Source organism: Erithacus rubecula, assembly GCF_903797595.1.
Source record: "Erithacus rubecula genome assembly, chromosome: 3".
Classification (NCBI taxonomy): domain Eukaryota; kingdom Metazoa; phylum Chordata; class Aves; order Passeriformes; family Muscicapidae; genus Erithacus; species Erithacus rubecula.
In genome coordinates, this window is record NC_136689.1 from 13918852 (window position 1) to 13944641 (window position 25790).

Below are 25790 nucleotides of genomic sequence, written 5' to 3' on the forward strand. Positions count from 1 at the left end.
ATTTTATTTTTTTACACAGAAGCTAGAAATATTCACTCAAAATATTTGAAACTTGAAAATAGCCTTCTTGTTCAGCAGTGTTCTTTTCTCACCAATCACTGACTGGGCTTTAAATTTTTTTGTAGGCATACTAATATAGATGGTTTTCATCAACAAGATGTAACTAAGTAGTTCAAAATTCTGCTATTTTCCATGGGGATAGGAAAAGAAGAGGACATCAAAGAAATGCTTCACTCTTCTGTTTTTAACATTAATATTTAATTTTTTATGCACTTCAACCATGTTTTATTTAAAATATGAAATTATATTAAAATTAATAGGAAGAATTCGTATGGGAATTTAGGCTGTTTTTTTGTGTCAGCCACCTCTTTTTTTAGTAAAGGACTGTTGTGCTATTATACAAATCCTTATAAATTTGCATTCATAATTTTCACTGTTTACTATCATAAATTATTTCATTTGGCTTGTCCAAAGAACCTTGGTCTTGATGAAGGAAAGCTTTTTATCCTCTGAATGGTAATAAGTGTTTCCCTAGAGGAATTTTGATTTTGCTGATCTTTGAATATTTAAATATGTTTAAAGACAGTTTCTTGAAGTCATAACATGAGCAAAGATGGCTCATTGCCAGAAATGGATTATTTGGGGGATTGAATTCTGTGATGTGATGTTAATAGAAGCAGATTTTCTTTTATATTTCTTATGTCTTACTCTTATCTTACAGGGTCAAGAAAAGTATGGGTTATTAAATGTGACAAAAATTACAGAAAATGGGAAGAAAGTTCGGTAAGTCTTGGACTTAAAGAGTGCATGTGCTGAAGCCTTATGAAAGGTCTTTTGTATTAGGATACCATGCTGGGGTCTGCAACTCCTTACTTTTTGTCTGAATTTGCCTTAGAGGTTTTCCTGTATGACACAGCTTAACCTTACCCCGTGTGTTTGTCCCAGGAGCTAAAGATAATGGACTGCAGAGAGCCAGAGGCTCGTGTGTCAGGGCTTCACACAGGCCAGTGGTTTCACAGAGGTGCATTGATGAGAGACAGCTTTTTAGAGAGAGAGTGATTGATTGATTGGTTTACTTCAGAGCAAATCTGTGTAGGTTATAGTGTGTCTTGTTTCTTGGATAAAATTGGTTTAAGAGCAGCTTTCAGAGTTCCACTTGCTGTCCTTGAACTTCCAAGGAGTGTACATCCATGTGCTCCCTAATTCTTCCTTCACTGTGCTTGTGAAGGGTTTGGAGCATTGAATTGCCCAATGTCAGTCTCCTGTAGGTGATGAGTGACCTCATTTTTAACTTTTCTCTGCATCCCAGGCAGCAATTTGCACTATAAATCATAATGTGTAATCAGGTGATCATGCTGTCTAACTGCATTTCTGGTGTGTTGCAAAGCATCAATGGCAAATACTGCAGAGGTGTGGCACATCCTCAGAGTTAATTTAGATTTGCTTCTTACCTTTTTCCCTCCCCCTTTTTTTTTCGTTTTTGGTTAATTTAATCTTTTAGATCTAATAATATGTTATATCTAGTTCAGTGTTTCCCAGACTTGTGCTACATGAAGCATACTTGTCCTGAGGATTAAATAGCCAACACACAGCTGCTATTGTAGACACACCCTGACCTAGTCCAGTGCAGCTGGGCAGCACATCTGACCTGCACTTTGGTTCCTCAGAGCTGCTCCTAAGAGTTTGGTAGGGCTGGGCTGGCACTAGCTTGTGTAAGCTGCTGCTGGTACAATGTGCTGCCATCATTTACATTGCATCTGCTGGAATCATTGATCTGGATTGTTGCACTGCTGAACAGAAAGATGCAACCTGGCCTTCCTGTCACTCTGAGAGCTGTTAAATAATAATTTATGTTGGGCAATGGAAATAGATATTCAGGGCTTGTCAGCACCTTTTTTTTTTATAGCCACGTCAGGAGGACGGGTCTGCTGGCATAAAATCAAATAGTCAGACAACTGAAACAACTCCTTCTTTCTCTTAAATTTTTAGATGTGTAGCAAATATTTTACTGCCAATATAAATGAGCTTATTACATAAATATGGGACAGCTGCACCTCAGATCAATGAATTTCAGAATTATGCAGTAGTTTGGCATGATCTGTTAAGTACACAGTGAGCTGAGCATTCTGGATTAGCCCCTTTGAAATTATAATTGCATGGTGTTTCTCTTGGTGAACTGCTTCTACTACTAATTAGCTTTGTTTGATTTAGACTTTGATGGTCAGGCTGGAATTGTTAACATATGTTCCCTTCTACAAATATGAGAGCAATTAGGACTTACTGATGCCACTAATGACTATATATATGTGCTTAACTATATTAACATACAGGTCAGCTGAGCAGCAATGATCGACAGTTTAAATGTCTGCTTTCAGTGTCAATTAATTTTATATTTGTTTGCAATTTTTTACAGAAAGAACTGGATGTCATCATGGGCAGTGTTACAAGGGTCATCACTGCTGTTCACTAAAACCCAAGGAAGTGGAACTGGCTGGGTAAGCCCTGGAACAACCCCCACCCTCATTGAAGTGTTAGTTGTGCAAAGCACAATAAACTGAAGCCCTCTTATTTGCAGGCCCTAAATACCCATATGTATACATGATATAGGAAAAAATACCTGTGTATAAGTTGACAAGGAAATAGTTTAATATAACAATTATGATGTAGCATAAGAAGCAAACCAGTTGTATATATGTATGTTTGACAGGCAAGAAACTGATAACATTCAGGTGCTCCTTAGGCATGAAGTTATTTCTCCAGGCCAAATACTTCTGTGTTCTTTACTAATGTGTTTGTATAAACAGTTTGTGTGTTTTCCCATTCTTGGGTATTTTTCATAAACTCCAGGTAATTTTGAATGCAATACATGTAATTAATAGTCTGACATGTGGCTTCTTGCATTGGCCTATTTGAGCAATGCAGTGTTACTGTCTTATGATATGGTCTTTGTCTTGCTGGATTCCATACTTTTTTTAGATCTTCATAGTGCATGATGAGTCCTTGTACTTATTTTGTTGTCTGATGAAGGCCAAAAGAGAAATATCACACTGAAGATGATTATTCAATTTATCACCTCTAGTGTAATAGCATTATCATTAAATTTGCTATTTTTTCCATCTGCATTAATATATGTAGAAATGGCTCTTTATCTATCAGACCTCTCTTTTGGAGGTCTGACATTAAACTGTGTGAATCTCCTGTAATAACTAATGACAGGCCAGAGCCAGTGTTTGTTATTTCCATGTATTGTCATGTGAATTCCAGCAAAATTGCCTCTTACAGATCTGTGCTATCTTGTTTTGCTTTACTGGTCTTTCTACTTGGCTCACTTTCTCTTGCTGTGCTTCATTATGGGTAGTGAATTGGAATTAACAATTCCTTTCTATAGTTTTTAGTTTTCTTCAGACCTATAAATATATTTCCCTCCCCTTCTGTAGAAGGAGTAGTTGGGAAAAAATAGAACAGAATGGATAAATAGAAGAGAATGAAAAAGGTAAAGTTGGGCAAGATGGTCAAGCAGAGGGAAAAGAAAGGAAGGAAAAACAATAAAGAGGAAAGGCATGAGAGAAGGTAAATGCCACTGTATCTCAGGAAGTGGATTTGGTGACTTCCATGGTTGACTTTTGCAGCCAAGGATCCAAAAGGGATTTTAGTTTTACAGATATGCATGTTGCAAAGTAAAAGTTTTGCCTAGGTAACTAGTTGAGTTCCAAAATCTCATTTACAGCTACTGATACTCTTAATTCAGATGTGGCTGTAAATCAAAAGAACTGTCTTTTTCAGCTGAATGTTGTAGGCTAAACTGTTCATTAATATATGATAATGTTATAAATGATGTGTGCCCAAATTAATTATCCATAAAATTTAAGCATAAAGCAGAGTTGCATGATTTATGGGCACTAGTGTAAGTCATGTTATGCCAGATAGAATAATTTAAAAATAAATGAAAATCTTAACAAATAAATTTAAAACTAAAAATGTGTAAATTCTTTTGATAATTTAAGTGGACCAGAAGTCCCATTGTCAGAATATTTCTGTGAAACACTATCAACTGTATGTTCTGTCAAGCACTAGAGTAGGGTCAGCAAAATAAATACCAACAGTACAAACAGAACAAAATGAAGCTGGAAATATCAAGTGAGAATCTCTTTCAAGGAGTTAATGTTTTACACCTGCATAATCATAGCTGACTTTGTAGATATGTAACTGAGTGTTCAGCACACACTCTTCTTGGTCTCTGTAGGAAATTATTTTTTTTTTAGGTATTCCAAATTCCACCTCACCTCTCAAAGTTTGTTCTGTGTCCATATTTTAATAAGGTGAAGTCAATTCTAACAGTTTGACATATAATAAGAATTACATTTCTTCTTACAAGAAGAATGTTTAGCATTCGTCTAGTGATTGATATAACCATATCTTCTTTTTTGTGCATTGTTTTTTGACTTCATCACTTTTCTTCCTTTTTCTCATCAAGTCATTTTGCCAAGGGGGCTCAATTCCTGAGCTCTTGCTCTCGCTGCTTTCTTCTTGGAAAAATGCTCTCAGTCATCGACCTGCTGTCACCTATGTAAACTCTGCCCAAGTTTCAGCTATCAGTGTATGTGTTCTTGCTGCATGCCTCTTGTCACTGTAAGGCTATTTACCACTAATCCTGAAAGCAAACTTGAATTTTTCCGAGATTTAGCTTTGAAACTTCGTATAATGGCTCATGTATCTTGTTTGCTGTTTTTGAAAGTCATCCAAGGTGCAAATTAACACAAGTTTATTGCAATAATCCTGTAATTGTTCCACTGGAACAAAGTAGAAAGCCTGTCTGGTTCATTGGTGCTAGAATTATAATCCCAAATTTGCCTACTATTTGAACCTCTAGTGCCTTGACTAATAAGCAGCATGGTATGCTGAGTTTTTTAACAGATATTTTATCTGATTCTTTCTAACACAACTAATTTAGAATCTTTGTATGGTGCCTATGATACCTTTGATACTATGGTGTACATGTTATTTGGTAATTCTAGCTGTAACTGGAATACCCAAAAATGAAAACATTATGTGTGAAGAGGTGAAAGGAAAAGAGCACAAGAATCTTCTGGCTATGTTCCACATACAGAATGCTGATGTAAATTTGTAGGATTTTTATATGTAATTTAAGCATCTGTATATTTTAAGCATCTGTATATTTTGAAAATGCCAAGCACAGAAGAGCTGCCTATCAAAACTTCATAAATTAACGTTGTGTTAAAAATGGTGCAACTGTCTTGTTTGTGAAATTATTTGCTCTGTATGTGGAAGCCTGTAACAGATAATTTGTGAACAGCTTGATAACCTTGTAAAAGGCTACTTTTTATAAGGAGATCTAGATTTTTTAAAAGCTTTTTTCACTCAGTTTTTAGTGTGAATGAGATATATTAGCTATTGTCAAAGTGTTAGGGTTTCATAAAGCAAAGAAAAATGGTAGCTGCTTAGAAGGATTAATCTATCAGCTTTCTGTAATAGGCACATGTCCTCAGTGACAAATACATTGATGGCAAACCCGGCCTGTAAAATTGCCAAACATCAAGGAAATAGATACTCTTCAAGATTCATCTGAGCAAACTCTTGTTTATGTTACACAACTGTGATTTTAGCCAAGGATGTTTAGTGTACATTACTACAGTTCATCAGTATTGCACTTCTGGTTATACAGGAGCTCAGATGCTTTTGTGAAAACTTTCTGAAATGCAAATGCTCTTACCAGTCTGGTTTAAAAGCAATCCATCATTTTGCTGTGATGATAAAGAGTTTTTTTTTAAATTTTCTTAAACTGTAGTTTTGAAACTCCCCTGCTAGCCAAAAAGGTGCATGTCACCACAGCTTTCTTTCCATGGATGAGGAGGACTTAGAATGAAAACATCCTACTCAACTCTAATTAGAAACAATCACAAGGATGCTAGGTGTCATTTGTACATCCAAAATCTTCCCCTAAATGACTTCCAGTTATTGCCAAAGAATGCTGGAATATATCACAGTACAGACTCTGTGGTTTTTCACTGTGCAGGCTTCCAGGACTTGGAGAAAATCCTAAAAAGATTGAAAAGGCCTTCTATATATTGACATCAGAATGAATCTTCAAGGCTGTCCTTAAGCTGCACAGCATCTATTATTTCTAAAACAAACACCCTATTCTTTCCAAAAAGTTACCTCTCCCATACAACCAGCATAAGTACATCCCATGACTATGTTTTCTGTCTAAGAAAAGCTGTCAGAAGTGGCTATAGGGCAGCTTCATATCTAGGGCAGCTGGCAGCACCACATATAGACCTCTCCTTATTTCTGTCTTTCACTGCTGCCCTTTCCAGAATTCCCAGACTGCTCAAAAGAGAAATCCAGTAAGAGTAAGGTGATCCAGTAAGAGCTGGATTTCTGCTGATAGGTGCTGAGTAGGTAGCACTGCTTTGAGAAAGCAGACTGAATGTCTGTGTGGCAGCAGATGCAAAAGGAAAGGATTTTATTTTTACCTCTGTCAGCAGAACCTGCTGGTTTCAGGAGGGTTCAGTTGCCTTCAGCAGCCTTTGTGTGCAGGCTGTGTGAGCAGCCCTGTGCAGCTCTTGCTCATGAAAGCTTTAGGAGGGAAATGGCAGCTGGCATCTCATTTTCATAGATCCAGGAGCAGAAAAGAACCTTGACAGGAAAACTCAAAGGAGAGGCTGCACGTAAACTTCAAATGTCCTTGAATAAAAACATTGTGATGAGTATATAATGTGCTGGTATTTGAGGAGAGCTTTGCAGGGTAGCTGGATTATTTGCTGGGTATCCCCATCCTTGGATCTCACACAACAGTTTGGACACCATTTGATTAAAGAAGTGGGAAAAATATTTTTTTCCCTTTTAGCTTTAGTTTTTGCTTTCTTCTGTCCTTCTCTGAAGTGCTGAGGGGGGTCAGGCCAAAAAGATGACTGGAGTGTAAAGCTGTAGGAGGTAGTGCTGTAATCTGTCAGGTGTCAGCTTCATCAAGCTAATGTAGTGGGGAGCTTTTCTTTTGGTCAAAACAGCACTGACAGATAACATTTTTTTCTTGTTCTGTGTTGATGTCACCTTTTGCAAGTCCTGTCCTGGTATTCTCAGCATCATGTGGCTTGTGGTTTTACCTAATCTCCCCCCTGCCTCCAGTCCTGTAGAGGACTTTGGCATTTGTTTCCTGTTCTCTCCAGTGCCAAACTCTATAAATTGATTTAATTTTTTTTCCAACACGCAGCAGGATTGATCTAGGCTGCCAGGAAATGCGTGTCTGGGACACTTTGGATGTGTGTGCAGCACTTGTGTGACTTTCTCTTGAACAAGCAGCTGCTGCAAGAGCCAAAATGGCCCAGAGATTGTTCCTGTGGGCTCTGCTGCTGAGCTGTGCTTCTCTCAAAAGCTCTACTTTAATTAATAAAAAATGTTCTTGGATGAGGTATCTGAGAATTGAGTTAGTAAGTGGAAGGTAGTGGGGTTTGTTTTCCCAAGTGCTAATTGGCATAGGGTAAATTACAAGTACAGCCCTATTCTGATATTTCATACGTAAAATAAAGAAGTTAAGATGCTGCTTTCCATTCAACACTTCATTGCCCTTAGGACTCTAGGCATGGAGATTTTCCAGTGGTAAACAGCCTTTCTGAAACACAATTAACATTAATTAACATCCATGCTGGGAGTTTAATCAGAAGTAGCAGATTAGTCCTGTTTTCTGAACCATCTTTTCTCCCCATGGATATGGCTGTTCCTGTACAGGCTGGAAACTTGTGTTTGCAGCAAGGAGCTTGTCCTGGGGCTTAGGTCCCCCAGAGCTGTCACAGGAGCAGCATTCACACATCAAAGACTTTGTGAAGAAATGAGAAAAGAGCCTTTCTGGGGGAGCAGATGCTACAAGCCTTCCCTGGAACTTCACCATGAAATTTCTGTGCTATAACTGAGTGACTTGCAGCTTTCCCTGTTCCATATTTTACTCATATCAATCACAGTTAGAGCTTTTTGTTTGTGTGGGCCATTGAATTGGTTTCCTTGAGGAATTACATTTCAAAGCTATGTGGTGTATGTTGAAATCATAGTAAAAGTACTGTATTTTTAAAAATTCTGATGCCTAGTATAAATGTGAAAGTAGGAGGTAAGAATAGCTCCCTGAGATTTTCCTCCAACCTGTTTGAAGGGTTACTTGTGGGTTATTTGCTGTTTGTTTAGTAGATAGACAGTGAGTTCTGTTTACTTAGTAAGACAGGCTCTAGTATTGCAATAGAAGCACTACAGAGAAGTGTAAAAACATTGGAGTAAGTGTTTTTTTAAAAAAAAAAAATTAAAAAAATTTAAGTAAATAAATGTACAAACTGAGAGTGCTCTTTCAGTGTGGAAGGATGTGGTTCCTGTCCAGCAAGCCTAATGTTTCTGGCTTGATTTTTGGTTTTATATACAACCACTGATTAGGTGGCAGAATGTTTGGGGGTGTTCAGTTACTCATTAGCTGGTTTTGTTTAAAGCTTGGGACTATCTTGATTAAAATCAAGCTACAATCAAATGTTGTATAGACTTCTGCCATTTGTCTTAGGAAAAAAAGCTCTGCTGGAATTTGATTGGTATTTAAATTAATGAAATTTTGAGGGCTTTAAGTTGAGCAGCTTGTAGTAGACGTTCCTAAAGTTTGTTCTGTGGAAGGTTTTTTGTTTTCCTGGTGTCATGCCTGTTGATTGGTGGCAAAGTGCTGTATCTGGTTTAAGTTGTATAGACTGTAAATAATACATGTTATATTTAAAAGATTACAAGCCTGTCAAGAATTCCCTCAGGTTTAATTTTATCATCATTGTTCCTATTTTTTTCCAGAAGTTTGGTGTTAATCAATCTAAGCCAGAATTTACAGTGGATCTCAAAGGGGCTTTGATTGACTGGGCCTCCAAGGACAAATCCAGCAAAAAGAATGTTATTGAGGTAAATTATTTTATTTAAATGCAGAATTAGATGCACTTTAGTTACTGATGAAAGAAATTTTCTTTAAATTTAAAATCAAAAACTCATAAAACTGAGTTTTATCCACTTCTACCTGCTTAAATGTGACTGTTATCCTAGTGCTTGCAATAATGTCCATTTTTAATATGTCTGTATGGGATATGCTCTTCACTTTTAAGCAGTCTGTTAATGGCTGTTCTCACTGAACATTCTCACTGAATGTTCTTGAGTGGCTGTGTATTAGCTAACAGTTTTGCCAATGAGAAGTTTAATTTGATTTAGGTAATTTTACTTTTGAACTGTAGTGTGTTCATCAATTCTCATGATATCTGTTTTTATTTCTTTAAAGCTAAAAACTCGCCAAGGTACTGAGCTCCTCATTCAATCAGATAATGACAGCTTTATTAATGAATGGTATAAAGTTCTTAACTACACCATCAATAATCAGGTATGTATTTAAATCTTGAAGGTTCTATTTTCTATTTAGTAAATGAATTGATATAGCAACTTCTAAAGCTTCATGTGCATCTTTGTTTACTGATTTTCTTGAGAGCAGGCAGGAGTTTGAGGGGGTAGTGAGTGAAATATAATTGATAGTGACAAAGGAAGAAAGATGGTCCACTGGCTTCAGATCCAGGAGGTGTGGGCTGGAATCCATCCCAGGATTGAACTTCTGTGCCCAAATACTTGTTCTGTCTCAGTGACCTGACAGGTTCTGCTGAAGAGGGAATGAAAGGGGAAGGATAGCCAAGGGACAACTTCATGACATACATTTTTTAGCATTTGATACTGCTCTTCACTCACTATGGCTGCACTGAAGTGCAAATTAAAAGCCCTGGCAAAATACTGTATTGTCTCTTCTTATCTGACAGCATAGTGCCAAGTATTTAATCATCAGAGAAGTGCTCAAGCATTTGCTTTTGATACTGCCAAACAAGATTAACTATTTTTTAAACTCAGAAGTTGGAGGAGATCTTGGAGAAAATATTGCTCTCATATCAAGTTTACTTCATGTGTATACTTATTTTTTAATAGTTAGATAATTGTTAATGGCTGCTGTCCATAAGCTCCAGTTTTGTTGCTTTCAATGCTTTCATTTCTTAGCTCTGATAGTGCTTTTCACATGTGGGTGTTTTCCATCAAAACACAGCAGACTAATATGAATGGTTCAGTTTCTTTTTGAGTGCTCATGGTTTAGCTTCCTAATCTTCTGCTCTCTCCTGGTAAGGAAATATCATGGCCCTTAATAACCAGGCAAGGCAGTGTCACCCAGTGACACCCTCTCCTGTCTGCCCTGTGTCACACAACTGAGCCACTTCTTCCCTGCTTGAAGCTGAGTGAAGATGGAAAGGCTGAGATATGCTGGGATGTGTATGAGGTGTTAGATTGAGTAGTGAATGGTGGAATAAGGAGAGTTTTATCATCACTCTGGAGGAAATGGTGATGTATACTGCTGGGAGTTGGTAGTCAAGAGACCCAAGACTACAAGTCAAGAAAGTGTATTGATAATTTGAAACACTGAAGCTTCGGGTACAAAAACCCATCAGATCTAAATCCAGCTTTTAATTTTGGAAAGTTGTGGTAATAGCAGCTGTGATTTTTTTTTTTTCCCATGGCCCAGGCACTATTGCTAGCATGATAAGATCTTCCTCAAAAGAAGGAGCAGATCAGATTCTGTTCTCTTTGCTCCCTCAGGCTGCTGTTGTGGCAATATCCTGTACAAGAGAAACAGCTACCTGCACAGGATGTAGCTGCTCTTTTTTAAATGCAGAAATTTCCAAGTTATTACTTTAGACTTGTTGCATGGTACAAACTAGATCTCAGGTGACTTTTTTTACCAAAACATTTAATAGTTTTAAATCCTAAAATGCTTTGAGGCCTCTTAAAGAGTGGTAGAGGATCCTTAATGGGGACATTATTTGGTCAGTCAAATATATTGATCTTTGATATGTAAAAAGGCTATCCAAAGCTTTTGAAAAGGAGCAGGAATGAAGGTGTTTAAAGGTAACTGCCCTACAAGTTAAAATGCAGCATGAAGTAATGCTGCTGCTCACTCAGTGATCTGGAATGCTCAGCCCTGCCTCATTTTCATAGTTTGCTTCCTTATAAAAGAACCACTCTGCAGTCAGATTTTGACAACTGCCTGGCAGTCCAGTTCACTTCAGTTGAAGTGAAGTAAGACATCCACAGTTTGGGAAGGAGTATGTTGTACTGAAACTGAGGAAGTCTCTTTCCCCATTTCCTGGTATGTCTGCAGTCATGCATGGGCTGCAGGTAAGATCAGCAGACTCTGGTACCTGCCTCCACTCTTCATCATTATTATATTTTTACTTGACAATGTTTAATGAGAATATGCTGAGATACCAGGAACGCAGGGTAAGATTTTTAGGCAGTGGAACACTTATTTTTCAGAGTGAATTCAGTGTATGTTTTGACAGTAGTGAGTTTTTCCAACTGCTAGTTTTATTTTCTATTTAAAAATGTTACTTATAGAGAAAACAAATTGGGTAAATGCTCTAGAAAATTTTTTCCACTCTTATCAGTGAGGCATTTCTGTGACAGACCATTCAATAGCTGATGTTTGTCTATTGGATTTGGAAAATAAGTCCAACTAAAAATCACTTCTGTTGTTTATTGGTTGATATAATGAAGTGTTATTATGAAAGGATGCTTATACTTTGTTGAGTGTCCAGCAATATTTTCTTTTTTGAGTCACGATGAAATAGTGTTTCTCAAAGTTACTCACTCTGCCAATGAGGGTGGTGTTGTCTCTGAAAATGTTTAGCATCTAGAATTCGGAAAAGAACAAGCTGGATGCCATTATAGGTGGAAAAAACTGTGTATTGTAGAACTGTCTGCAGGAAATGTGTGTGTTAATGCTGTATTTTCTGAACTGGCAAACTGAGCACTGCATATCTTCTTAAATCCAACAGGTAATAGAGTCTGATGAAGCATTAGATGATGAGGTACCAGATTCACCTGGAGTGGAAAAACAAGACAAAGAGAAAGAAAATAAAGACTCTAAGAAACTTCGTTGTGAGTTGAAAATTTTCCATTAATTGATTCTAGCAATGCCAGTTTTCATTTTCTGCATCTTCAGTATTATGTATAAATAGGGAAGAAAAGAACAGCTGAAAATGAAACTACTGAAGTTTGGAAACAATCTTAATATAGTTCATTTGACATCTTGATGCCACTTGTTAAATTTTCTTCCATGTTTTATTAATCATACTTTAAAAAAGGAAGAAGAAGAAAAGAAGTGTGGGATATCTTTAGCTCCTGTTGTATGACACATTTAAAACAGAGGAAAATAAGCAGTGGTGAAATGAATTATTTTCAAGGTGTTGTCATATGCACAGAAATAGTATCTGACTTTTATAAATAGTTTTGAATAAGAATTCTTTTGTCATTTTACTGGCTGGAAATGTATTTGATCTGTGGCACAGCATCTGTAAATATTTGCCTTATTAACTTGGGCTGCAATTTTGCTAAGTTGTTGCTGATATACTGACTGTTTAGAGAAACAAAACATTTTTAATTACACCTTCAGAATTTTGGAACTGAATGTCTTTTAGATACAGGAATTAAATTCCTTTGCACAGAAATAGATCAATCAGGCTGACTGTTTTTTGTCTTTTCCTTCCAGGCCCTATACATGTAACTTTTAAAAAGTATTTCTTTACTTCTTTATATATTTTCTTTTATTGAGAGACAAGACTTGTTTTGAAACATAGCTACATTTTTAAATTTCCATATCAATTCCATATGTAAGCTACCATTTAGTTGGTTTTACAAGTTTTTAGTGACAGAGTTGTCTCTTGGGAGTTTGAAAAATGGATGCTAATTACAAGAAGTTCCAGAAAGTTACGGAAAAAATTAGGGATGCATTGGAAATTTGAGTAGCTTTCTGGATGCTCTGGAGTGTAATTTTTTTTCCTTTTAATGTTGGTTCCTTGGCTGATAAATGCAGTGTTGGTTCTGTGGGTAGTAATGTTAAATGTGTTTCTCTTTTCAGCAGTGAAAGCACCCAGCAATATAGATTCCACAGATCAGAAAAAGACCAAAACAAAGCTCAAGAAGTTTCTTACACGGCGCCCTACATTACAAGCTGTCCGTGAAAAAGGCTACATTAAGGGTAAATGAACCTTTTTAACAAAGGGCGTAATTTGAAAAGCTGAATTTAGTAGTTCATGTGTAAAATGGGGTTAAAATGGTCTAGTTTCAGAGTAAAATACATGTGTATAGTTGGTTTAACAAAAGTCTTGGCTGTATAGTGGAACTGGTGATTGCTGTACTTCTGAGTGCTGTTACTGGCCATTAAACTGCTCGGGGGAATGCCCTCTCCTTCAGCTCATTGCTGGCCAAACTGCAGTGAAAACAGGGGCCCAGGAGCACCTTTGGACTTGGACTCTCTAGCTGAGAAGCACTGTATTCCACCCTTCTGAGCTGGAAATCCAGATCTGACCCTCATTTGTGCAAACAGGGGAAAGAACAGCCCTTTGGGTAGAAAGCTGAGTGCATGTGCTCACCCGTTTCACAAGGGTGTTCTAGTCCGTGTGGACCCAGACAATCATGTGCCATAAGAAATGAAATATTTAGAAAAAAACAGGATGAGGTTACAGGAGTCTTACCTTAAACATCTTTCTCCCATAAGCTTTTTTGAATGTATGCATTGTTTTAATTGTTTCATGAAGAGTGTTACAGATACTCTTGAATCAAAGTTATGGAAGATTTCTTTTTTGTCACACTTGTAGAAATTTAAGAGAACAGTATTTGCACAGGTTTAAGTTACTGTGTTTGTGTAGATTATTGACTTGCTACTCATTGTAAAACTTCATTTATTTATTTATTTGTATGCTTTAGCAGGACTTGTAGGTGGTGCTCTACTAGGGTCAAAGTAACATGGGTAGGCAAATACCAGACCAAATCCTACTGTGATTTGCCTCACCGCATACTTTAACAGGTGTGCTTCTGTTGCATGTGGCATTTGATATATTTGTATATCTGCAAATATAATTTACTTGTAAATGATGGAAATTTTCTTTGGAATAAGGAAGCATTATTCCCAGACTTTGACGTTTTGCTCTGCTTTACAAATTAGTATTCATGTCATGACTCAGTGACGTAACTTCTGACATTGGCGACAGTGAACACTAAGCCAAGTTTAATTTGTACATGTGCGTGCTGATGACTGGATTTTTAATAAAGGCATTAAGGAATGAAGAGTTTGGTTTTTATTTAAAAGCATGGTGCAAATTTTTAAAGTTGGATTTACATCTTTACATTTATTGTGTGAATGAAGAATACAGAAGTCTTCATTTAAAAGCCCACTGTGCTTTTGTGGCTGCTGCAGAACAAGCTTAGTAAATGGAAAGCTTGGCAAATCCAGTATGAGCAGAAAAATTAGTGAAAAGTTCTGGAAGAAAAAAAATCCACTTGAAACAGCATGCACTAAGTGGAGAAGGAACATTGTTAAAGTTTTGTTACATGGAAAATCAAACATACAGAAATTACTTTTAAGATGTGAAGAAAAAATATTACTCCTGTGTATGTTGAAATTATTAAAGTCAAGGCAATTGTAGCAAATTACTTTGTTACATGCTATTTTCTTCTGCTACCTAATCTGCATTGCTTTACCTGCCACAGCTGCATGCTAGCCTGGCTTTCTGCTGCGTGGGCTTTTTCAATCCTTTGCTACTGATTCTGCTTATAAAGCTTGCTGCGTGAGTAGCTGCCACAGCACTGAGGTGGTGTGGACCACTGGCCTTATCATACCCAGCTAATAATGCCATTAAATGCCCATTTTCATACTGTAGAATTGGTTTGGTGTGCTGTTTAGGTTTTCCAAAGCACTAGTCAAGATGCAAGAGTTGTTAATTTACTGAAAGTACTGAACTTGAAAAATGGGCTAGATGCTGTGCATGATACAAATGCAAGAGCAGTCTCTTTTGCAGAAGCTCTGAAGTAAGATACACTAGATTCTGGGAAGATGGCCCTTATGTACCTAATTTAACAGAATAAGCAAACCAGCAAACACCTGTTCCCTTTAAGAGTGGGCTCTTTGCTTTTCTGTCTCAAGACCCCATGTCACCCTCATGCATCTGAACAGAAGAGGCCATCTAGTATTTGGGCATCTTTGATGAAAGCCATAGAAATGGATCTCTCAAAGATTTTGGTGATAACAATCTGAGCAAGAAGAATTAACATGTTGCTAAAATTCACAAAGACAATTCCCCTCTCTGTCCAAGCTGATTTTAATTGTTGCTCCATTTTGTGATGGAAAATACTTCCTCTGGATTGTGTAGTTTTGAAAATAAGACTCAGATTTACCATTGCCCATGAATATCTGTATTTAGATTCTGACCTTGCAACCAGGTTGCCTATGCATGGTCAAACTTGCATCCATTCAGAGCTCTGATGTGAAAGTCTGTCATTTACAGATTTGTGCCAGAACTTTAAAATGGTAGAAGATTCTATGTTAAAGTAAATTGTTATATAATGCTGTGCTAAACTGTGGGTAGAGTGAAAGATGACATTTTGTAAGGTTTTGTAAGCAATGCCAAAAGCTTTCATTCCAGTTAAAGTTCATTATCTCTTCGAATTTTGAACAAGGATTCCAATAAATGCATGTTGAACTTGGGACAGGAATGGAGTGTAACAGAACACTTTTGAATCCATTACATTTCTTACAACATTATTGATGAAATGACTCTTAAAAGTATCACCTGATGGATGAAAATTATTTCAGTAGCAAAACTTCCTTTCTTGGAGGCTCATGTTTGTGTAGCTGCTGACTCTTCTTACTGGGAGCTTTTTCCTCGCTGGGAGCTGCTGAGAACTCTTTTCAAAACTTTCCTATTTCCTCTCCAATTCTGCGGCCATTGTTTCCAGTAGACTTTGCCCTTTGTAGAGGTTTGTTTTAACCTGCACTAGTTCTGTCACTCGAGTCCTGTTCCACTGTAAATCAGTCTCTTTACTTGGTTCCAGATCAAGTTTTTGGTTCAAATCTCACCAGCTTGTGTCAAAGAGAAAACAGCACGGTGCCAAAGTTCGTGAAGCTGTGCATTGAGCATGTTGAGGAACATGGTATGGTTGAATTTTATTGTTTACAAATCTCTCTAGCTCACCACTCTTAATGTGAAAATTTTAATCTTAAAATACTGTTGGTTTATTTGGGGAAAATGATCTGAAACTTGTATCTGAACTTAGCATTGGGTTTTCAAGAGTGAGGACATAGGTGGGATCATCCAAAGTGGGGAGAGGGGAGGAAATCTTGCGTCTGAGAAAGTGATCTGCTTCAATATATTTCATTCTGAGGACAAAGCAGGACAGCCTCCTGGCAGCAAGGCTCCAAGGGAAGAGGGACTACAAGGAGTAATCAGCTCAGCTCAACAAGTTTTTGGGGGTTTTTTTGAGATTGAAAGTGAGACTATTGAAATGCAACTATTATTTTTTGGAAGGTTTAAGCATGCTAACAATCACTTCTATTAAAACTTCCTTGGAATGAAGTTTTAGGAAAAAGTCTTGTTCCTGCTCTGTGTATGTACTGACTGCCAGAAGATCAGCCTGTGGGTTTGATGCCCTTCAGCCAGTTACAAGAATTGCTAAATTTTATACAATTCTGGAGATTACCAGTGTCCACATATCAACTCATTGTTTGCTTTCATTGAAAATATGTATTTCCTACCTAGTAACTGAGAACACTTTGTTTGAAAGCTACATGTGACATTCTGGGTTGTCTACTGTAAAACACATCCTCACATTTTTGTTGAAAATTTGCCAGTTGTGGCTCCTGACATGGCTGTAGTCTCTGGTTTTCTTGCCTGTTTATTGCTGTTGCCTTTGCCTTATGTCTTGGAAAACATGACTGAAAGGGGATTAAGGCATCTCCATAATCATCATTCAGATATTTACCAGTCCTTTAATCTGAGAGGATTCTCTTGAGTATCAGGGTAAGTGTTACAGGGGAATACATGTGAATTCTAAGGCATCTTCCATGGGAACATCATTTAGCCTGTAGAGCTCTTTGTCAATGTTTCTATCTTATGGCCTGGGAGGGGAGAAAAATTGCTTCCATTGCATTAGTGCAGTTTTACAAACTGCCACCTTGCTTGTGGCCACAGGCTTTATTCCATTTGTGATCTGAAGGTTGTGAGAAAGGGGTTATTTTGCTTTTTCCTTTTTTGTTCCTTTTTTTTTTTTTCTTTTTTATTTTGAAGGCAGGACTGCAGTGAAAGTGCAGTTTTCCTTTTTTAAATACCTAAGGGGAAGCTGACAAAAATGAACAGCTTTTTTTCCTACCTCTCCAACTCTTTTTCCTTCTACCAATATACTTGAAATCAGTTCTTTCTGTAGAGGAATGACTAGTGGATTATGGGGAAAAGGGATATGTCAGATGGTGCTGGTAACTGTGCTGTGTTGCATCAGACAACTTGAAGAGCTACAGGGGCTTGCAGGTATTCTGGCAACACTCGTCCTCTCAGTGGCACTGACTCACCTGCTGCCTCCAGTGGCTTTTCAGATAAATTATTTACCTCCTAATCACTGCTGAGTAGCTGCAGTAGCAACCACAGAGACACAGTTTTCTTCTTTTCTGGTTGATTCTGCAATCCAGTAAGGCAAGGGCTGCCCATTTTAGTTCTGCAGGCTATTGGGTAGCTCTGAGTGTCCATGTGCATCTTTCCTTCTCCATGTAAACCTGGTCACTTGACAACTTTGAGATGATCTCTCTGCATGACTTGATTGGATTTTTCTTAACCATACATTAAAAATTGAACATTGTATCCACAAAATACCTGGTTATTGCATGTTGGACTCCCATGTATTGCCTGGCCGCCCACCAAGAGCATCTTAAATAAGACATCTGATCTCATTGGGGAAACTTGGAGCTGTGCCTCATTACTACTTGAATAGGAAGTTATAGAGATTATTTTGAGCTCGATGCTGCCAAACTTGTCAGCAAATTAAACCTCCTCTGTCTTATATGCCCTGCTGCCCATCAAGACAAGCTAGTTTAACTTATTATTTCTTTGTTACAAGGTGGGTTTCCTTTGATTTTAATTTTGCTGAGTAGACCTATACATATGTAAGGTATTAAAATGGATTTATTCCTTTGTTTCAGGATTAGATATTGATGGCTTATACAGAGTTAGTGGCAATCTTGCAGTGATACAGAAGCTGAGATTTGCAGTCAATCATGGTAAGCTTCCTCCAATTATATTGCAGTGGCATATATTTTCAGACTGTTGAAGTTGATAGAAAGCTAAGGAAAAAGATTTCTCTGTAACTGAAGTATGTAGTGAGAAATGACTGTCATCTTTGAAGTAAAATTATGTCAGAATTACAGAACTGACTGTGTAACATACATCACTTGAAAAAACTGATGTTCTGGAGTCTCATGTGGATCACAGAGGTGTTGTTAGAACAGAATTCTAGAAGAGGACGGTAATGCAATTTGAGGAAGAGGGATTATTTCAGACAAAATAACTCACTATCTTTTGGAAAAACAGCAAGCATGTTAAGCTTCCACTAGCATTAAAACTGTAAGTTAAATTTTTTTAGTGAGATTTGCTACTGCCTATTAGTGGGTGGAGGGCTTAGCTCCTCTTCACTGTACTCAGTGCATAAAAACCTTTTTTCTTCCAGTATCTTAGTGCAGCCCATCCACAATCTGATCCCTTATTTCCTGATTGACAGGATCTAACAGTAAATTTTGTGTCATGTCAGCAGCTCCTGTTCCCTTCTGGAGAATGCCCTAGGAGTAGGGGAACTTAGGGAACAGTAGGCAAAGTTGAGCCATCTCCATCTGCTGCTGCAGCTCTGTATCCCAGAATGGGATACAGAACGTGCAGAAGTGCAACAAGTCTTCATTGCTTTGAAAACTATGTAAGAATAGTTGAGTTAATTTTAAAAAATGGCATTTATAGTTGAAGAATTATCATTAATTTTTTTTTTTTTTTCTCTCAGATGAGAAGCTGGACTTGAGTGACAGTAAATGGGAAGATATACATGTCATTACAGGAGCTCTAAAAATGTTCTTCAGAGAATTGCCAGAGCCGTTGTTCACTTACAACCACTTCAATGACTTTGTCAATGCAATTAGTAAGTCTGGAGAACTTGCATATGGTGTTTGGATAAGTCCTGTACATTTTTTTTAGATGATTTTGTGCGTAAGAAGGATGTTTTGTTTGTGCACGGGTGACTTGTCCGGATTGCCTGTGTGCGATGCCGGGGCGGGCCGGCAGGTGGCAGTGTCCTCTCTCGGATTGGGCTGCGGGCCGTGCCCGTCATCCCCCGCCTCCTCATTCTCTGCTAAAGTTTACAACAAAAATACTGAACTTTTGTTTCTCAACCTCACCCTTTTGCAGAGCAAGAACCAAGGCAGCGTGTCCCTGCTGTTAAAGATTTAATCAAACAGTTGCCAAAACCAAATCAGGACACGATGCAGGTACTCTTTAGACACCTGAAAAGGTAAGTAACAGATAGAAGGAAAGGCGTTGGGTTGCTGATCCTCCCTTAAAGATAAAGAATCTGATTAAAAGTTACCAAGTGACTGTTCTTACTACATTTTTTTATATTGGATTTGACAAAAGCAGAGTATCAGTCTGTTTGGATATGAGCTTGCAGAACACCAGACTTGAGACAGTATGTTTCATAGCTGTGATATTTGCTGCCAAGTCCTTTAGAGGGACTGTGAGAGAATCAAGAACATTTCAAAACAAAAATATTTTCATAGAGAGGGGAATTGCAGAAGCTGTATGTCCTAATAGCAACATTGCTCATTAAATGAATACTTGGAATAGCCATTTGCTTTGGGATGTCTTTTTCTGTCATCCTGTTGCCCTAACACTGATAAATCTCTTTTTGTGCATTTTTTTCTCTTACAGAGTTGTAGAAAATGGAGAAAAGAACCGAATGACCTATCAAAGTATAGCAATAGTTTTTGGTCCAACCTTATTAAAACCAGAGAAAGAGACTGGTAACATAGCAGTCCACACAGTGTACCAGAACCAGATTGTAGAGTTAATTCTACTGGAATTGAATTCCATCTTTGGACGCTGACATTTTTCTTGGAGAAGAAACTGGAAGTGATGGGTTGGCAGCAGTACTCCATCAGAAGGAAAACCTTTTGCTGTATATGATGTTTTATGTTTGTGGACCAAGCAGCAACTTGTTTTTTGCACTTTTGGGGAGGAGAGAAACAGGAGAAATGTTTGACCACTTTAATGCAAATTAAAGACAACACTTCAGATTTCTTTGAAAAGTTCAATATAAAAAGTGAATTGAAAAGTTTATAGTTTGCCTTTTTTTAGTATCATTGGAAAAAATTAATATAGGTTCATACACTGGATTTCTTGGAGAGTAAAACTAATAATCTCAGACTGGATAATCTGGAATTTAATCTCAAAATTCTTCCATATGATGGGAAAAAGTCCTACCATTTTTCCTGGTATGGAAGAATTCAGTGAAGTCACATTTTAAGCTTTTTCATTACAACGTACTTAGATCTGTATGACACACTTTTCCAAGGGATTTCTGCATGCAGTGACTGTCATAGACTTATGCTAACAATTGGGTTTAGTTACTCAAATCTAATTCTTCACTTGATATCTGCTGCCCTCTTTCCTTCTTTTTCTCCTGTTTTTCTCTTGTTTTTTTTTTTTTTTTCTTTCTTTTTTTTTTACTGCTTTCTTGCTTTCTTTTTTCCCCAGCAGCCTCTCTGGAAGTTCTTTGCTGCTTCATAAAGCAGCACATTATTACACTATTTCAAAAACTGTAAAAATGTCCAGCAATAGTTATTTGTCTTGGGACATAATAGAAGTAATATTTAATAAACATGTTCATTTTTCAGGGTATGTCCTGAGCTAAGTTGTGTTATACTGATCTAAAGCTAAAGTCCTAAGTAAAGACCGACTGTAACACTGTATTGAGTTCTTGGTATAATGCTGTGGTAGTGGAAGTTCATTCTTGATGTAAATACAGGCTGTCCTTTTGATTCCTGTATATAATTCAGTTCCTGTATAGTTTAAGAACACTTTAGTCACACATTTCTAATCATGGGTAGATTAGCTAAAGTAGCATAATATTTTCAGTGGATGTCTGGGTTTCAGCAGGGAAACAGGTTATGGGGAGGGAGGGAGATCTAACTGTGTGCACTTTTAGATGTTAATTACATTTGCGGGCAAGTAACTGTAATGCAAATGGTACTGGAGAAATACTGAGTGTGCTTGCTAAATTGTTAATGCACTACAAGAAGAGCCTTTTAGGTTATTTAATATGTACAGGATACATTAGAAATATGTAATATGAATTCTAACATCTACAGATAGTGAAAGTCATGTTTTGATAGATAGATGTTTGGTGGAATCCACAATGCTAAATTTAAGATTTTCTTTTTACATTAATGTAGAATAATTTGTACAATTGGTTTTGAAAGATTTTGTTACAGGGAGCATGGTCTGCTGAAGATTTTTTTAAATGTATTTTTCTAGACTAACTGCTGTATCTGACATATTTGTTATGTCTAACCTGAATAAAGAAAACCAATAGTTCTCTTAGAGTTTACCATACCCACTTCAGCCAACACGAGCCCCCTTTAAACAAGACCAATGTATCTTACCCCTTAGCATGGATGGATCCCACTTGTGACAAAGAGCTGTCACACTGGACTGAAATATGAATGCCTGCTTTATATCCTGACAATTTTAGGAACTTCCCAGTCCCCTTCTTTAACAACTTGAATTCTAGGATAAAGGTTCAGAGAGGGCAGAAGTAATTTATGGGTATAAATTTGCAGTCTTTCAAACACATCCCAGCCTGGAGCCTGCTGTACAGGAAGCAGTTGTGTAGGGGAAGGGGGTTGTGTCACAGCCCTGGGTCTGCTGTGTCCCTCCACAGCCAGCCCTGGCTGGCAGCAGAGCGGGTGTGTGGTGACACACTGAGCTGGAACCAGACTGATGTACAAGAATTTCACGAGCATAGGGCTTGCATGAAAAGTTTTTGGAGATGAGCGAGAAGATTAGTAACTTTGTGGCTTTCTCAGTGTCTTCTTGTGGTAATGGTGAAGTCTTGTGGTTTGTTGCAAAGCGACCTGGGTGAGAGCTGTGAAAGCCCCGTCTCAGCAGGGTGCTCCAGCCCCGGGGCTGTCACACCGAGCACTGCTCTGCCTGTGCCCTGGCTGCTCCAAAGTACCCACAGAGTTGGAATCTGGGGCTGTGCATGGTTCAAGCCCTGCCTTTGGCTGTAAAGAAAGAATTCCTGCTGCTACATGGGAGGGCTTGTTCTCCGGTCACCTTGTGTTGCGAGTGTTACCTTTCTCAAAGGAAGAATGCCTTTTTAAAGCAATTTGATAATGAGGATGTCACACTTTTCCTTGTATTCCCCCAAAATAAAGCATTTTGTTATTACAATATCTAGTGTGGTTTTCTGCAGTGGTCTTAATATTCTAATTTTTAGTGTGAGGACGGGAGAGGATTTTTTTTAATTGAAAGAGGTATAGGCAAGCACTTGAGACATTCAGGATGAGGAGGAAGTCCAAGCTGATGGTACATTTGTTGTGACCACCATGAAACTCTCTATGTCACCATATTGGGTTTCTTCACTGCTTGAAAGATCTTATCTTGTTCCTGTAATTAGATTTCTTTTAAATAATCCAAATGAGGGATTTGCACAATCACACCAGGGATAAGGTATGTGTATCATAGTTAATTTTATATATTCCTCAGTTCAGGCTCTATATCAGATTTGGTTCTGGTTTAAAGTAAATTTAAAGCCTGGATATAAATTTTTTGGGATCATAACTACACAAAGGATACTGGAGGTCCAACATTATGTATCGGTGCCAGGTGAAATTTTTGTTCCCGCTCTAGAGTTGTGTTCAGCTCTATAGTTCAGCTGCAGATCAGCAGTACCAAGCAACTTTCAGCCATGCTTGATCTGTACCAGTTATGGCTTTTTTCACTTTGGAGCTGGAGAGAGAAGTGGACACAAAAAAGACAAGGCAAACATGCACAGCCATTACACGTAAACTAATTTTTAAAGTCAGAGTTGCATGCAGGAAGCTTTATTTGCTTGTGGGTGGATAAGTCATGCTCACTGTCCAGGCTCAGGAAAGCCTCCCAATCTTCACAGAAATCCATAATAAATTCCCTTTGTATCCAACTCATTGTATCCCGGCAGGCGAATCCTCCCCTTGCAGCCTGAGAAGGGATTTTAGAGGTTACACAGTATCAGTTTTTTCCAAGGCCGAGCTGACTTCTTTCCCCTTAAAGGAACAGCTTTATTTAGGCCTGAAGTGGTGATATTTTCAGAATCAATTGGTTAATTCATGAGCCGCACCGTCACCCGGGCACAGAGGGGCATTCTGCTGCCCGGGGGAGGGACAGCATGTCTGATGAGGCTGCAGCCGCTGGGGACGGGAGAGCTCCTCCCGGGAATCTTAATTAGCCGCCACAATTGGCAAGTTTTGTGGGCAAGCAGCTGGTGGGACTGGATCAGGCCTTTACAAAAAGTCCCTATGTGAATGTGGGACTTCAATGAACGTTCCCCCCTCTCCAGCTCCCCCAGCATTCTTGTAAACAGAGCACTTGTAAAACAAGCTCACACTGTGTAACAAACCAACATGAAAGACATTCAGGGCGACTTGGCCTCTCAGTCCTTTTTATTGCCTTGAGAATTTAAATGGCAGCTCTAATATTAGTTTCCTACAACTTCCTCAAACATATTCTAGTTCCTTAAGGTACTCGGCTGCTACTTTAAAAAAAATAAAAGAAGTCTGGGTTGCGTTCAGCAAACTCAGAACCGCAAAGTAGAACAAACAGGTATAGTGTTGGTTTTAATTCTCACAGAATCTCATCTTGCAGCTGATTACACTAAAATATGGGGGGGGTGGGGAAGGGGAGAGAGATCCTGAGTGTGGAAATAAGGAAATGCAGACCAGTGAAGGCCATAGACAAAGCAGGTGTGATGGACAAGAAAGACAGCAAAGAAACATTCACTTGGAACTGCAGGAATCCAGGCCAGAGACCTGGGAGAGAGCCAGCTGCCAAGAGTGTGGGCTGGAGTTGCTTTCTATTTTCTTTTTTTCTTCCTTTGCACATTTTACAATACAGATGAAGGCCCGGCTATGTTTTTTAAGGGTAATTTGCTCTGTGAACAGGTAGAGTTAAGTAACATTGCAAACCTGTCTTTCTCCATCTTTTCTGGAGTTGCTTCTAAGTGTCAGCTCCTCAGGGGTGCACTTGTGTCTACCTTCCCTGGACACAAATACCTGAGTGCTAAGGGAATCAAGGACTATGTCCCTTCAATCAGCATCTGTGCAATACAAAAACATGTTCTCAGTTTGGCAATGTTGTTCTGGTGGCACTGATGGCCCCTTCCAAGATCCAGCCCTTGTGGTACCAGATCTTGAGAAGCACAGGTGGTCCTGTCTGTTACAACCTCAGCACATCAGAAGAAACAAATACATAAAGCTCAAAAGTTGGAGTATGCCAAAAAAATACTGCTCCAAGCTAAACTATTTTCACAACTAGTTTAGATCTGCATGCACAGTACAAATCTGCTCAGAATAGCTTGTTAATTCAAAGTGTGAAAGAAACAGCTGTCCTCTAAAAAATTAAATACTGTAATTAAAAGCTGTCATTTCTTATATCAAGCATTGGAAGATACATGCTAAACATTGGTCAGCCTGTCTAGTTCATCAGCCAAATAACTGCAATCAAACCACTGGCAGTGTTTCCTGGCCACTGATGTGCCAGTGCTCTCTGCTTTTACAAAGAGGGTGATGCTGAGCTGGTGGTGGCTTTGTGGCTTCCTGCATGCAAGTGTCCTAACTAGTTAGTTGTTCCAGTAAAGGAGGCAACTAACCTAGAAACAGAAGTGAAAAATCACCTCTTTACAAGAAAAACTCTCCTATCAGCCTGAGCTGGGCTGGTCTGGGCTGTCACCAAGCTCGCCTGCCTGCTGCAGGGATGCTCTCCCCTGGCACTGAGTGCATCTTCTGGGGGTGCTGGCCATGCCAAGACCTCTGCCAACACACAAGTGTGACCAGCTCGACTTCACAGCTTTCTTCTGTGGAGAAAAACTGAGACATGGATGTACAAAAGGTGATGCCTCTCCTCTGGTAGGTTGAAGATGCCATTGTATTTCCTGCTGTGCAGAAGCTGTTTCAGAGCTGAAGTGCTGTTCTCACTGATACACTAGTCCTGCTCCAATCCAGCTCAGACCTTTTGCTTCCTTATTTGTACAACAGTCTGGAGCCCAGGGGCTGGAATGTGCTGTGCTCTGCCCAGAGCACTGCTCCCCTGGCAAAGGCTGAGGCATGAGCCACTCAGCCACAGACACTTCATCACAAAGCAGTCATCAGCATAAAGGCATGGACTAGAGAATTAGAAAAATGTTCCTCTCCAGGTAATAGTTAAAGCAGGCTGCGTGCTGCTCCGTGTTGCAGAGTGCCTGTTCTCCTCCAGTGTTGCAGAAATGTACATGAGCTGAGCAATCAGGTATCACACTTGGCACAGGGCTGGAAGAAAACAATGTGTTTCCACGCAACCTTTGAATCCCTGTCTGCATGGCTTGTGTAGAATGAGCTGTGAGCCAGCTGCCAAGAGGACAGCACAATCTTCAGGTTTGCATTCAAACACTGCAGCTGTAGGCCAGGATCATGCTTGTTGTTTTCTTTTGCCTGATCTTCCCAGCCTGCCCCATTCCAATGCATTTAAATCAATAACTTTCTGTCCACCTTTCCTATTTATGGAGTAGAGCAGCTCTGAGCAGCAAGCCAAGTGCTCAGGGCCCTTGGGTACAGCTTCTTACCCTGTATACACACAATTTAGTTAAGAGGC

At 38.6% G+C, this 25790-nt stretch overlaps 1 protein-coding gene across 14 annotated transcripts in view; it reads left to right on the forward strand.

The window, feature by feature from the left end:
* Positions 1–22358, forward strand: part of ARHGAP12 (Rho GTPase activating protein 12) — a 74286-nt gene extending 51928 nt beyond the window's left edge. For 4 of the 14 annotated variants that reach the window (XM_079300866.1, XM_079300859.1, XM_079300869.1 and 1 more), the window contains 11 exons: positions 722–783; positions 2414–2495; positions 8827–8931; positions 9299–9397; positions 11883–11985; positions 12965–13084; positions 15937–16035; positions 18071–18148; positions 18916–19050; positions 19317–19419; positions 19836–22358. In XM_079300866.1, the coding sequence (XP_079156992.1) occupies positions 722–783; positions 2414–2495; positions 8827–8931; positions 9299–9397; positions 11883–11985; positions 12965–13084; positions 15937–16035; positions 18071–18148; positions 18916–19050; positions 19317–19419; positions 19836–20010 (1161 nt within the window). In that variant the 3' untranslated portion in view covers positions 20011–22358. Of the gene's footprint in view, positions 1–721; positions 784–2413; positions 2496–4474; positions 4598–8826; positions 8932–9298; positions 9398–11882; positions 11986–12964; positions 13085–15936; positions 16036–18070; positions 18149–18915; positions 19051–19316; positions 19420–19835 lie in introns of all 14 variants that reach the window. The other 10 variants (XM_079300864.1, XM_079300865.1, XM_079300857.1 and 7 more) reach the window with 4 other exon arrangements.
* Positions 22359–25790: the final 3432 nt, after the last annotated feature.